Here is a 12693-nt window from a genome sequence, read left to right as displayed (position 1 = left end):
GACGGGTGACGTCACGGTGACTACGTCCACTTCTTATATTCAGTCAATGGTTATCTGCCTGAACATAGGTCTGTGGTGAACACAAGCGTTTTAAAATACGTCAGTAAATATCCCGCTCGTGAATTATGAAGCTTTTACGTGTTCTAAAAAGGCGGTAGCCAACAAGTGGCTAAATGAAAACACACAGGTTGTCGTAAAAAAATCATATGACAAGTTGGAAGCTTCGTGGCGTTGAAGTAATGGTGACCGTGCTGTAGTTGGTTTATAGCCTAATGTTAGCCAGAGAGATGATCACTTCCTGTATCTCAGTGTTTGATGTCACATCATCAGTATGAAGTGATTAGTGACCTCTGTGATGTGAAGAAGTGACCTCTGTGATGTGAACCCCTGCAGGGAGAGTAAGATCGCGTCCTCTGAGAAGATGAGGATCGGAGGAACGGCGGAGATGGCCTGGATGCAGATCTGTGATCCGTCTGACAAGGAGAAGGGAAACTACTCCATCGAGATCTCAGACGGCGTTCAGACCCACGCCAGAACCTTCGACCTCTCCGGACAAGGTCAGAGTCCACATCAGGACATAAACATGTCTTTACTCTGTAGCCGTTAGTTTTCATTCTTATGAGTTATTGATGTATTGTTTTATTTTTTGATTTTTGGTGGCTTTGAAAAGTAAAGTCATGAGTTCATTTTCTTTTTGCAGCGTACACCGACGCCTACGAGGAGTACCTGAGACTGAAGTGAGTCATCTGTCAGTACGCTAGTCTGTGAACATCTTTAAACTCAATCATATTGATCAAATCCATATTCTTTCATCTTTTAGGGCGGCCGCATTTGCTGAGAAGAGTGAGTATATCATTATCTATTATCCTGACACATTATTCATTCCTTCTAAAACTGAGGGTCTCGGGGGTGGGGGGGTTAATCAGTTAATCCATTAATCCATTAATCGTCTCGTCAAAATGTCAGAAAATAGTGAAAAATGTCCGTCCTTGTTTCTTAAAGTCCAAAGTGATGTCTTTAAATGTCTCGTTTTATCAGTCAAAACCCAAATACAGATATTCAGTTTAGTATGATATAAAACAGAGAAAAGCAGGAAATGCAGCGATTATTTTCATTATAGATTAATCTGACTCTTTCTTTCTTCTTCTATCAGTCCAGAACCCAAATACAGATATTCAGTTCATTCCTCAGGTTTTCTAGTTTCAGATGATATCTGTGTCTTCCTCCAGCTCTACTGAACCTATAGAGCCTCTGAAAGACAGTAAAGATCTGACGGGTCTCAGAGGGGTTAAAGGGACATATTTAAGATTTTATGACTTTCATTGATCACGTCATGATGACGTTTTTAAACCTCCAGTGACATTCTGAACATTTTCAGACGCCCAGACGAGTTATTTGCTTTTCAGGCAGCTCAAGTACGAATGAAGTTCAAACAGTTTAGACCTCTTTCTCCTTCTGAAGAGCTCCTCTCTGTTTACACTGAGACAGGTGGAGTCTTCCATGACATCATCATGACTTCATCATGACTTCATCATGACTTCATCATGACATCATCATGACTTCATCATCACTTCATCATGACTTCATCATGACTTTATCATGACTTCATCATGACTTCATCATGACTTCATCATGACTTCATCATCACTTCATCATGACTTCATCATGACATCATCATGACATCATCATGACTTCATCATCACTTCATCATGACTTCATCATCACTTCATCATGACTTCATCATGACTTCATCATGACATCATCATGACTTCATCACGACATCATCACGACATCATCACGACTTCATCACGACATCATCATGACTTCATCATCACTTCATCATGACTTCATCATGACTTCATCATGACATCATCATGACTTCATCATCACTTCATCATGACTTCATCATGACATCATCATGACTTCATCATCACTTCATCATCACTTCATCATGACATCATCATGACTTCATCATGACTTCATCATGAATTCATCATGACTTCATCATGACTTCATCACGACATCATCATGACTTCATCATGAATTCATCATGACTTCATCATGACTTCATCACGACATCACCATGACATCATCATCACTTCATCATGACTTCATCATGACTTCATCATGACATCATCATGACTTCATCATGACTTCATCATGACTTCATCATGACTTTATCATGACTTCATCATGACTTCACCATGACTTCATCACGACTTCATCACGACTTCACCGCGACTTCATCGCGACTTCACCACGACTTCATCACGACTTCACCATGACTTCCTCACGACTTCATCACGACTTCATCAAGACTTCACCACGACTTCATCACGACTTCATCACGACTTCACCATGATTCATCATGACTTCATCATGACATCATCACGACTTCATCACGACTTCATCATGACTTTATCACGACTTCATCACGACTTCATCACGACTTCATCACGACTTCATCATGACATCATCATGACATCATCATGACTTCACAATGCAAACAGGCCGATATTCTGCTCTAAAGTGGAGTTTCCTGTGTCTGATAACGTGTTGTTGTGTCTCCTCAGACCGCGGCAGAGTGGTCGGTGGTCTGCCTGACGTGGTCACTATTATGGAGGAGAAGGTAAACACTGTGTTAATAATATGTATATTGTTATACATTCATTTGAGGGGTTTTGTTTGCAGTAATAAGGAGGTCGAAGAGCTGAACGGCCCCGGCAGCATTCCTTTATGAAACAAATGTAAAACTGGGCCGTCCCTTGCTCTTGTTTGGTATCCAGATATGCACATACGGTCGGTTTTACAGGTTTACAAGTATTTCTTTTTTTAGCTTTTTCTAGTTCACGTCTTCATAAACAGACGCAGTTTGCTGAGCTGTCACAGAGAAGAATCTGCTGGCACTCAGTAGATTTTATGATTTCCAGCACACCGTAGTTCTCCGACAAGCTTGTGGTACCGTGAGCCACAGAATGCTAAACCGTGGTACCGCCAGCCGCCGTCTGACTCCCGTTGCTCCTAAAGTAATGTTATTATGGTATGGACGGCCTCTGAGAGAGGTGAACGGCGTTACCGCGGTTTAACGCTTGGCGGCTCACGTAACCTGAGTCTTGGAAAGAGAGGAGTGAGCAGAGGGGAACACCACTAGACACCACTAGATCCAACAGACTGTTCCTTTAAAAACCTAAAACATATCCAGTAATTCACAAGAAATAGCAAAGATTTGAAAAACGTCTGAAAAAATGAACCTTTCTGTGGCAGAAATATATTTTTCTTCTTCTTTCTTATCCTGTTAGTGATCTTATGACCCTTCAGATTTATTTTAGGACCCCTTGGGGGGTCCCGATCCCCGTGTTGGGAACCAGTGCTCTCAGTATAAGTGGGTTTATTATAGCGTAGCTGAACTGCTCCTTTAAGTGTTTTTAAACCTCCGTTTAGAATGAATGTTGACTTGAGTTGACTCTCGACCCTCTCCAGTCTCTGAGCCTGACCTGCACCGTGTGGGGCGAGCCGACCCCCGAGGTCTCCTGGTTCAAGAACGAGCAGGAAGTCGCCTCCACCCCGCACACCAAGGTCACGTTTGAGGGCGGCAAGTTCGCCAGCCTGGTCATCAACACGGTCACTCCTGACGACTCCGGCAAGTACAGCATCAACGTCCGGAACAAGTACGGCGGCGAGTTCGTGGAGATCACCGTCAGCGTCTACAAGCACGGCGAGAAGATCCCCGAGCCCAAACTGGGACAGCCCAAAACGCCCGCCGCCACGCCAGCGTCCACGCCCGTGCCGCCGAGGTCCCCGGCTCCCCCCTCCAAGACCCCGACCCCGACCCCCTCTAAGTCCCAGACCCCGGCGTCCATGAAGAGCCCGACTCCGGCCTCGACCCCGGCTTCCACCCCGGTCCCCAAATCTCCCACCCCGACCCCAAAGTCTCCGACTCCGTCCCGTGGCGCCAAGTCGCCCACCCCGCCCAGGTTCATGAAGTCTCCGACCCCACCGAGGAAGTAAACGGCGGTGGTGACGTCTAACGGGGGAAACGTTTGCTGATTTATAGCATGAGTGTGAAACCCTGAGGTGTTAGAGTTCATGTAGACGTAGCCGCTGGTAGAAGTCTGAGAACTTCTGGACGACCGCTGACTTAAAGAACGGGTTCTAACTAATGAGAAGGTTCTAACTAGTTAGAAGGTTCTAACCATTTAGAAGGTTCTAACTAGTTAGAAGGTTCTTTCCAGGTAGAAGGTTCTAACCGGTTAGAAGGTTCTAACCAGTTCTAGTGTTCTCTATCATCTCTGAGAACTAGTTCCAGGATATATCCAGATATAACAGACAGACTTTTACAGCGGCTACCAGCGTACAGTAGATTTCCTTTCAGTTTCATATCGCTGTGCTTTTAACAGGCAGGAAAACTAAGAAAAAGAATAAAAAAACAACAGGGTAGATGTTTAAATGTTTTAAAAGCTGCACCTTCCACTTCTCAGTGGAACGCCTGTATACTTTATGTTTGTGGATGTTAAAGGAGAATTCCTGTTTTATTACAACTTGGGTCATAATCACGTCATTTCAGTGACGTCACTACAAAGACGGTCAGACGGGTTGTAGTTGGGTTCACAACCCGTTCTCACTCCCGACTCTTCAAATACCACCGTCTGGTCGGCGCCCCTCAGCATCGGAAACAGACCCTTTAGCAACAGTACGAGATGAGCCGGGCTTTCAACTAACTCCAGACTAAACCCCCCCGCGGCGTTCTTCCACGCTCGGAGCAGCGGCGTACAGTATTAATAGCGTGACAGTCGTTCAGGGCGGAAGGGGAGCGGCGGTGGACGAGTCAAACAAACACAAGACTTTCCACCAGGAGACCACCGTTCGTGTCCCGCGTGAAACTAAAAGTAACGTTGACTTATTTAGTCATGTGACTCGTCGGTATCGTCAGCCCCGTGAGTCATGTGACTCGTTAGTCAGTGAAGTCAACGTCAACCACCACCGTTTCCTAACCCTACCTAAGTGGTTGTGTTGCCTGAATCTGGTGAGTACATCTGGTAAGTTATCATAACCAGTTAAAACGACGACCAGATCTCCGGAAATCAGACCACAGTTGTTATAAAGTGGAATTGTCCTTTAAAGATGGTGAGCTGGGAGCGGGCAGGGACGGAGCCGGGTCATGTGGTCGGGACCTGGGACGGAGATTAACACCACATTATTTAGTCTTTCTTTCTCTGGGGTGATGATGTCTTCCTCCTTTAGGAACCGATCCTTTAGTCCCAGGTAGCTTTCATCAGTTAGTGATCCTGTGAATAATGAATATTCACTTCCTGACCCGAGAGGTCGGTCTGTCTGCGACATGTTGTGTTTCCCCCCCGATGCTTTGTGATGGCAATAAACGTATGAACCTCCTCCTGACGTCTTTGTGATTGATCTCTTCTCTTCTCTGTCTCCATTTAAAAGTTTAAAATCAGCTGTTATGTTGATTGTTTTCTTGTTCCTTCAATATTAACTGTTTTATTGATGGTCCCCACAGTGTTGCATGATGGGAGAATACTGTTGGATGTTGAATTTGTTTTCCAGTCCAGAGAAGCGTAAGTGACCTTCGATCATTATTGAACCAACACGGTGCAACTGGGCTCTAAATATGGAGTTAAACCTTCTTCTCTCTGTTTAAATCTGCTCACGGTTTGATGCTCAGTTTACAGGTTATTGATTCCTTCTGTTCTGATTCAACTGGTGCTCAGACGCTTTGTCTCCTTCTGTCCTTTTCTCTGTCAGTCTGGTTGATCCATCCAACAGCATTTTGGTCTCCATGTACAGAACAAACCCTTCATACTGAATAGAGCGTTAGCTAGAATGAGTCCTAAATCACAGAAATGAGTCGGCATTTCTTCACTTCCTGTTCCGTCGTCTGGAAGGTCTCTGGTTACCTCTGGGAACCAGGGAGATGATCACTTCCTGTTAGTGGAGGAACCAGAGAGATGATCACTTCCTGTTAGTGGAGGGAACCAGAGAGATGATCACTTCCTGTTAGTGGAGGAACCAGAGAGATGATCACTTCCTGTTAGTGGAGGGAACCAGAGAGATGATCACTTCCTGTTAGTGGAGGAACCAGAGAGATGATCACTTCCTGTTAGTGGAGGGAACCAGAGAGATGATCACTTCCTGTTAGTGGAGGAACCAGAGAGATGATCACTTCCTGTTAGTGGAGGGAACCAGGGAGATGATCACTTCCTGTTAGTGGAGGGAACCAGAGAGATGATCACTTCCTGTTAGTGGAGGGAACCAGAGAGATGATCACTTCCTGTTAGTGGAGGGAACCAGAGAGATGATCACTTCCTGTTAGTGGAGGGAACCAGAGAGATGATCACTTCCTGTTAGTGGAGGAACCAGAGAGATGATCACTTCCTGTTAGTGGAGGAACCAGAGAGATGATCACTTCCTGTTAGTGGAGGAACCAGAGAGATGATCACTTCCTGTTAGTGGAGGGAACCAGAGAGATGATCACTTCCTGTTAGTGGAGGAACCAGAGAGATGATCACTTCCTGTTAGTGGAGGAACCAGAGAGATGATCACTTCCTGTTAGTGGAGGGAACCACAGAAATACAAATAAAACATGTCATCCCTGCAGCAATCTATAACTAAAGAAGTGCATCTATTAGTAAAGAGTATTTTCTACAACCTCAAAGCGTGAAAGAGCATTGAAACATCTATCGAGTCGTCCTCTCAGACATCTGACTGGAACCCGTCCAGCTTCTTCTTCATGCTTCTGAGGGGTTAATCATGTTTGTCAGGAGGTAACAGGACTCCTGCTGCAGCACATGTGCACACATTGTGTCATATCCAGGTTGAAATGCTCCGGCCGACAGCTGAGCAGGTAAACAAACCTGCTCCTGCTCCTGAAAGCCAGGTGAGCTGAGGTGGGCGGGGCTTGTGTCAGTATGTGAGCCAACAGGGCAGGTACAACAACATATTGGTTCAGATCCACACCTTAGTGCTGCAGAGACACAGACTGGAGGCTTTCACTTCTCTTCAAGCTGTTTCAGGGTTTCCTTTCAGCAGTCATGAAGTAAGTGTGTTGATGTTTCTCATCCTGATGTTGGAGGTTAACCGTCTGTCACCTCATGCTTTGTACTATTTACCTACTGGTGGTGAATCACACTGGACAGACAGGTTTTAACGTCGTCCCTTTACATATGTAAACTGCTCTCTGTGTTGCTTCATTCTGGTTTTGAGTCTGATTAACAGTCACACCACCTGTCACACTGCAGGTAAAGAGAGGCCTGCTGCTCACATAGAGAGTCTCATCCATGGAGTCCAATCTGTCCTGCCTGTCTTCACTGAAAGAAGAAGACGATCCGGTTTACATCCAGCCGCATTACAAAGAATCCTACCGCCTGGCCATTTATGCCCTGCTGTGCGGAGGCAAGGAGGCCTACGAGGAGTTCCTCCGGGCCGAGCAGATCAGCCACTTCCTGTCGGAGGAGGAGATCCTGTTCATTTTGGAAAATGCAGAGTTACCGGTCGTGGAGGACGACGACTCCTCCGAGGGGAGACGGGTCGCCGACGAGGCCGGCCACTCCACCTACTTCCCGACCGAGTCGGACGACGAGGTGCCGGACCTGGACCTGGGCTGGCCGGAGGTCCCGCTGGAGGGCGCCGAGACCAGCATCAGCCTGCTGTTCCACCCGCCCAGACAAAACACACCCACCATCAAAGAAGTGGTTCGCAAACAGATCCAGGAGGCGAAGAAGGTGAGGACACAATACTGATAAAGACAATGGTATTATAGAATAATAGAACAGTCCCAGTCATCTGATCCATCAGAGAGCGGCAGGTGAGCTGAACAATTGTGCATTTTGTGATAAAAGCAACACACAGATTTCGGTTTATATGTTATAGATATAGATATTTGACCCCTGAAGGCCGTGGCAGACATTTTAAAAAATGGCTCCAAAAAGGCGCTAAATATTCCTAAATCAGAGTCATGATGATTTCCAAGGTGTGTTCAAGCTGATCAGATCAGATGTCAGAAGATCACAGACAGGTTTTTATTACCTCTTTAGTTTTTAAAGGTGCTTTTTAAAAACTTTTAAGCTGAGAAAAAACCTGAAAACCAAATAAAAGGAGCATGAAGGTCACTTCAGGGTCAAAGTTCACCCCTTCACCTTCATGATAGAATAAAAACCAATATACAACCTGTGACAATAGAAGTTACCACCAATCCTGAACTTCATCCAGCGACATCTCCATCACTTTGACTGCTAATAAAAAGAGAAACGCACCGATGGAAAGCTGGAGATCTCTCCGTTCTAACGGTGTATTTGTTGCAGCGCCCAGATCTCTATATCTATACATAACATACAATCTGTGCTAAATGTGTTGCTTTTATCATAAAAGACACAATTGTTGTGGATATTTCAGCTTAACTGCCCGACTATCACGGAGGATAAATGTGTAGAGATTCCTCTTCCTGTCTTTGGTGCACACACATATTTAACACAACAGCAGTTAATCTGCAGCACAAACACAGTGACAGGCGTCGCTTTGCACGCTACATATTTCTCTGCATACACAGCACACTGCAGGCCTCATAGAGATCATTTACTCAAGTGAAAGTAGAAATACCAGAATCTAAAAATACACCATTGCAAGTACAAGTCCTGAAGTAAGGACAGAAGTTTTATCAGCAAAGTATCCAAAGTAAAAGTACTCGTTATGCACAATGGCTCCTTTAAAAAGTCCAATATTATTATAGAATATTACATTACAGTCCAGTCGCACAGCAGTTCGTGAAATAGTCACGAAATGTAATGTATTGATTCGTGTACATAGACACCAATTTGATGGTCAGCATGAAATCAGTTCTGACTCTTAGTGGAACAATTCATTCACAAATTCACAGACTGATCAACACGGTCCAGACGTGAGCTCGCTTTGGACCGAGTCTTGTTTTTCTGTGGATCGGGGGGGTTTAAGGCCTTCATGATGACAAATCAAATGGCATCAGTTTATTTCAAAAGGCTGTAATTTAGATGTTCCGTGATTTACATTTACAAGGAGCACTGCCCCATTCAGATAAAACCTGCAGAAACACATCACACAATCAGGATGGATCCACTTGATCTGACTCAGTCCTCATGTAAGAGCCTGCGGGGCTGACGAGCAGACGTGTGCCGGATCACACATGTTACAACGCAGCCTCCCGCTCCTCTGGAGGTCCGACCTGCTCCGTCCTGCAGCCGCTTACCCACTGTGATAAAACCATAAAACCATAACCACCAATCTATTACGCTGAACTAAAGGTTAACTGTTAAATGCAAAACAGCTTGTTGTGATTCAGTAACATGTCACATATTACAATGAACTAAAAGAATAGAAACTGAATACAAAGAGGCCGATATAGACGGTTTATGTTGTCAAGTTTGAAAAGGTCTACATGCAGCGAGCTAAACACACATCCTGTAACAGCTGAGTTGACCTTTAAAGATTTTACTGGAGGCGTTTGTACTGCGAAACTCATAGACATATAATCATAGACGCTGCATTGGACGCTTCAACCCGTCGCAGCGATATGTCAACGTGGGCGGCATATTGGACCTGTCCAGACTGGCCTGTAACCTCCTACAAGTGAACGGGGGAGCTGCCGTTTCTCTGGATAAAAAGCACTATAACGCCTACATTTCTCAACCGGTTTCAACCAGTCGTTATCAAATTAAAGGGGAACGTAATAATTGGGGGCTCGTCCAAGATCCCGGACGAGCCCCCAATTGTTACGTTCCCCCGTTTAGGGTCCAGGGGATAAAGGGAGCAACAAGAAATGTTTACCCAGGAAGGAGAGAGACTGGCAACGGATGTGTGTAAACAATAATTATACAATTTATTAACAATAAATTATTAGTACTATTTTGCATACTGATACTTTCGGTACTTTTACTGAAGTAAAATTTTAAATGCAGGACTGAGTATTTTTACACTGTGGTATTACTACTTTTATTGAAATATCTGAGTACTTCTACCAACACTAACTTTATTGGACAGCAGGTTTGACAAGCAACAGTAATTATGTGAAGAAAACGTGGATCCAGCAGCTACTGAAGTTATAACCGTGACCTTCAGCTGGCAGAATACTGACTGGCGGCAAAAAAGGAGCACCTGAGGCCAATTATTAGTCATTACTGCTGTTAATTAAAAGAAGAAATGATGAAACATGTTGCCGCAGCATGAGGTATACACTGTACAACTTACAGACTACATGTTGCTCTGCTCAGCTTCACAGAGGTAAAACGTTAATAACTGTTAACGGGTTTATTCATAGACGAGGTTAACATGAAGGTTTCACTCCCAGACTCATTTTACTAATCAGCCAACGTGTCTCAGCTTGAATGTTCTCCGTGTTCAACTCCTCATGTTGTGATGACGACCGGCTCGCCGTCTCCAGTGCTCAAACTAATAATTCACAGATTACAGCAGGGCGTGGGCGTGAGCGTCGGCGTGGGCGTGAGCGTGAGCGTGAGCGTGGGCGTGAGCGTGTCCACAGATATCCACCGTGTGGAATGACTGATAAAATGCACGCGGTGATGTGCACGGCCCAGTGTAATCATGCACAGTGTACAAGGTGTGAAATCCAGTCTGATCATTATTAAGACACAAACCACTAATTAGTCCTCAGAGAACCTCTCCTTATTATTATTATTATTCATTCACACTCCTCTTCATCCTCTTCATCCTCCTCATTCACACTCCTCCTCATCCTCTTCATCCTCCTCATTCACACTCCTCTTCATCCTCTTCATCCTCTTCATCCTCTTCATTCACACTCCTCTTCATCCTCTTCATCCTCCTCATTCACACTCCTCTTCATCCTCCTCATTCACACTCCTCCTCATCCTCTTCATCCTCCTCATTCACACTCCTCCTCATCCTCTTCATCCTCCTCATTCACACTCCTCTTCATCCTCCTCATTCACACTCCTCCTCATCCTCTTCATCCTCCTCATTCACACTCCTCTTCATCCTCCTCATTCACACTCCTCCTCATCCTCTTCATCCTCCTCATTCACACTCCTCCTCATCCTCTTCATCCTCCTCATTCACACTCCTCTTCATCCTCTTCATCCTCCTCATTCACACTCCTCTTCATCCTCCTCATTCACACTCCTCCTCATCCTCTTCATCCTCCTCATTCACACTCCTCCTCATCCTCTTCATTCACACTCCTCTTCATCCTCCTCATTCACACTCCTCCTCATCCTCTTCATTCACACTCCTCTTCATCCTCCTCATTCACACTCCTCTTCATCCTCTTCATCCTCCTCATTCACACTCCTCTTCATCCTCCTCATTCACACTCCTCCTCATCCTCTTCATCCTCCTCATTCACACTCCTCCTCATCCTCTTCATTCACACTCCTCTTCATCCTCCTCATTCACACTCCTCCTCATCCTCTTCATCCTCCTCATTCATCACTCCTCCTCATCCTCTTCATTCACACTCCTCTTCATCCTCCTCATTCACACTCCTCTTCATCCTCTTCATCCTCATTCACACTCCTCTTCATCCTCCTCATTCACACTCCTCCTCATCCTCTTCATCCTCCTCATTCACACTCCTCCTCATCCTCTTCATTCACACTCCCTCATCCTCCTCATTCACACTCCTCCTCATCCTCTTCATCCTCCTCATTCACACTCCTCTTCATCCTCCTCATTCACACTCCTCCTCATCCTCTTCATCTCCTCATTCACACTCCTCCTCATCCTCTTCATTCACACTCCTCTTCATCCTCCTCATTCACACTCCTCTTCATCCTCCTCATTCACACTCCTCTTCATCCTCTTCATCCTCTTCACTCACACTCCTCCCTTCATCCTCCTCATTCACACTCCTCTTCATCCTCTTCATCCTCCTCATTCACACTCTCTCATCCTCTTTCATCCTCCTCATTCACACTCCTCATCCTCTTCATCCTCCTCATTCACACTCCTCTTCATCCTCCTCATTCACACTCCTCCTCTCATCCTCCTCATTCACACTCCTCTCCCTCTTCATCCTCCTCATTCACACTCCTCCTCATCCTCTTCATCCTCCTCATTCACACTCCTCCTCATCCTCCTCATTCACACTCCTCCTCATCCTCTTCATCCTCCTCATTCACACTCTCTTCATCCTCTCATCCTCTTCATCCTCATTCACACTCCTCCTCATCCTCTTCATTCACACTCCTCTCATCCTCTTCATCCTCCTCATTCACACTCCTCTTCATCCTCTTCCTCCTCATTCACACTCCTCTTCATCCTCTTCATCCTCCTCATTCACACTCCTCCTTCATCCTCTTCATCCTCCTCATTCACACTCCTCCTTCATCCTCTTCATCCTCCTCATTCACACTCCTCTCATCCTCTTCATCCTCCTCATTCACACTCCTCCTCATCCTCTTCATCCTCCTCATTCACACTCCTCCTCATCCTCTTCATCCTTCTCATTCACACCTCCTCTCCTCTTCATCCTCCTCATTCACACTCCTCCTCATCCTCTTCATCCTCCTCATCGTCTCACTCTCCTCTTCATCCTCCTCATTCAACCTCCTCATCCTCTCATTCACACTCCTCTTCATCCTCCTCATTCACACTCCTCTTCATCCTCTTCATCCTCCTCATTCACACTCCTCTTCATCCTCATTCCCCACACTCCTCCTCATCCTCTTCATC

General features: G+C 45.5%; 2 protein-coding genes across 2 annotated transcripts in view; both read left to right on the top strand.

Annotated features, from left to right (window-relative positions):
* The window catches only part of myom2a (myomesin 2a), a 44496-nt gene extending 39099 nt beyond the window's left edge, over positions 1–5397 (top strand). Inside the window, exons 21-25 of the mRNA XM_074627170.1 lie at positions 394–557; positions 701–737; positions 821–843; positions 2574–2629; positions 3481–5397. Of these exons, the coding sequence (XP_074483271.1) occupies positions 394–557; positions 701–737; positions 821–843; positions 2574–2629; positions 3481–4008 (808 nt within the window). The 3' untranslated portion in view covers positions 4009–5397. The remainder of the gene's footprint in view (positions 1–393; positions 558–700; positions 738–820; positions 844–2573; positions 2630–3480) is intronic.
* A 1063-nt stretch (positions 5398–6460) lies between these two features.
* LOC141762958 (protein FAM83B-like) lies at positions 6461–10542 on the top strand. Its single transcript, XM_074627157.1, has 3 exons — positions 6461–6892; positions 7254–7736; positions 10456–10542. Exons 2-3 carry the CDS (start codon positions 7293–7295, stop codon positions 10540–10542), a joined length of 531 nt encoding a protein of 176 aa, XP_074483258.1. The 5' UTR covers positions 6461–6892; positions 7254–7292.
* The last annotated feature ends 2151 nt before the right edge of the window (positions 10543–12693 follow it).

This window comes from Sebastes fasciatus, chromosome 3 (genome assembly GCF_043250625.1).
Source record: "Sebastes fasciatus isolate fSebFas1 chromosome 3, fSebFas1.pri, whole genome shotgun sequence".
NCBI classification, from domain to species: domain Eukaryota; kingdom Metazoa; phylum Chordata; class Actinopteri; order Perciformes; family Sebastidae; genus Sebastes; species Sebastes fasciatus.
The sequence above is the reverse complement of the archived record's forward strand: the minus strand, read 5'-3'. Positions and strand labels throughout refer to the sequence as shown.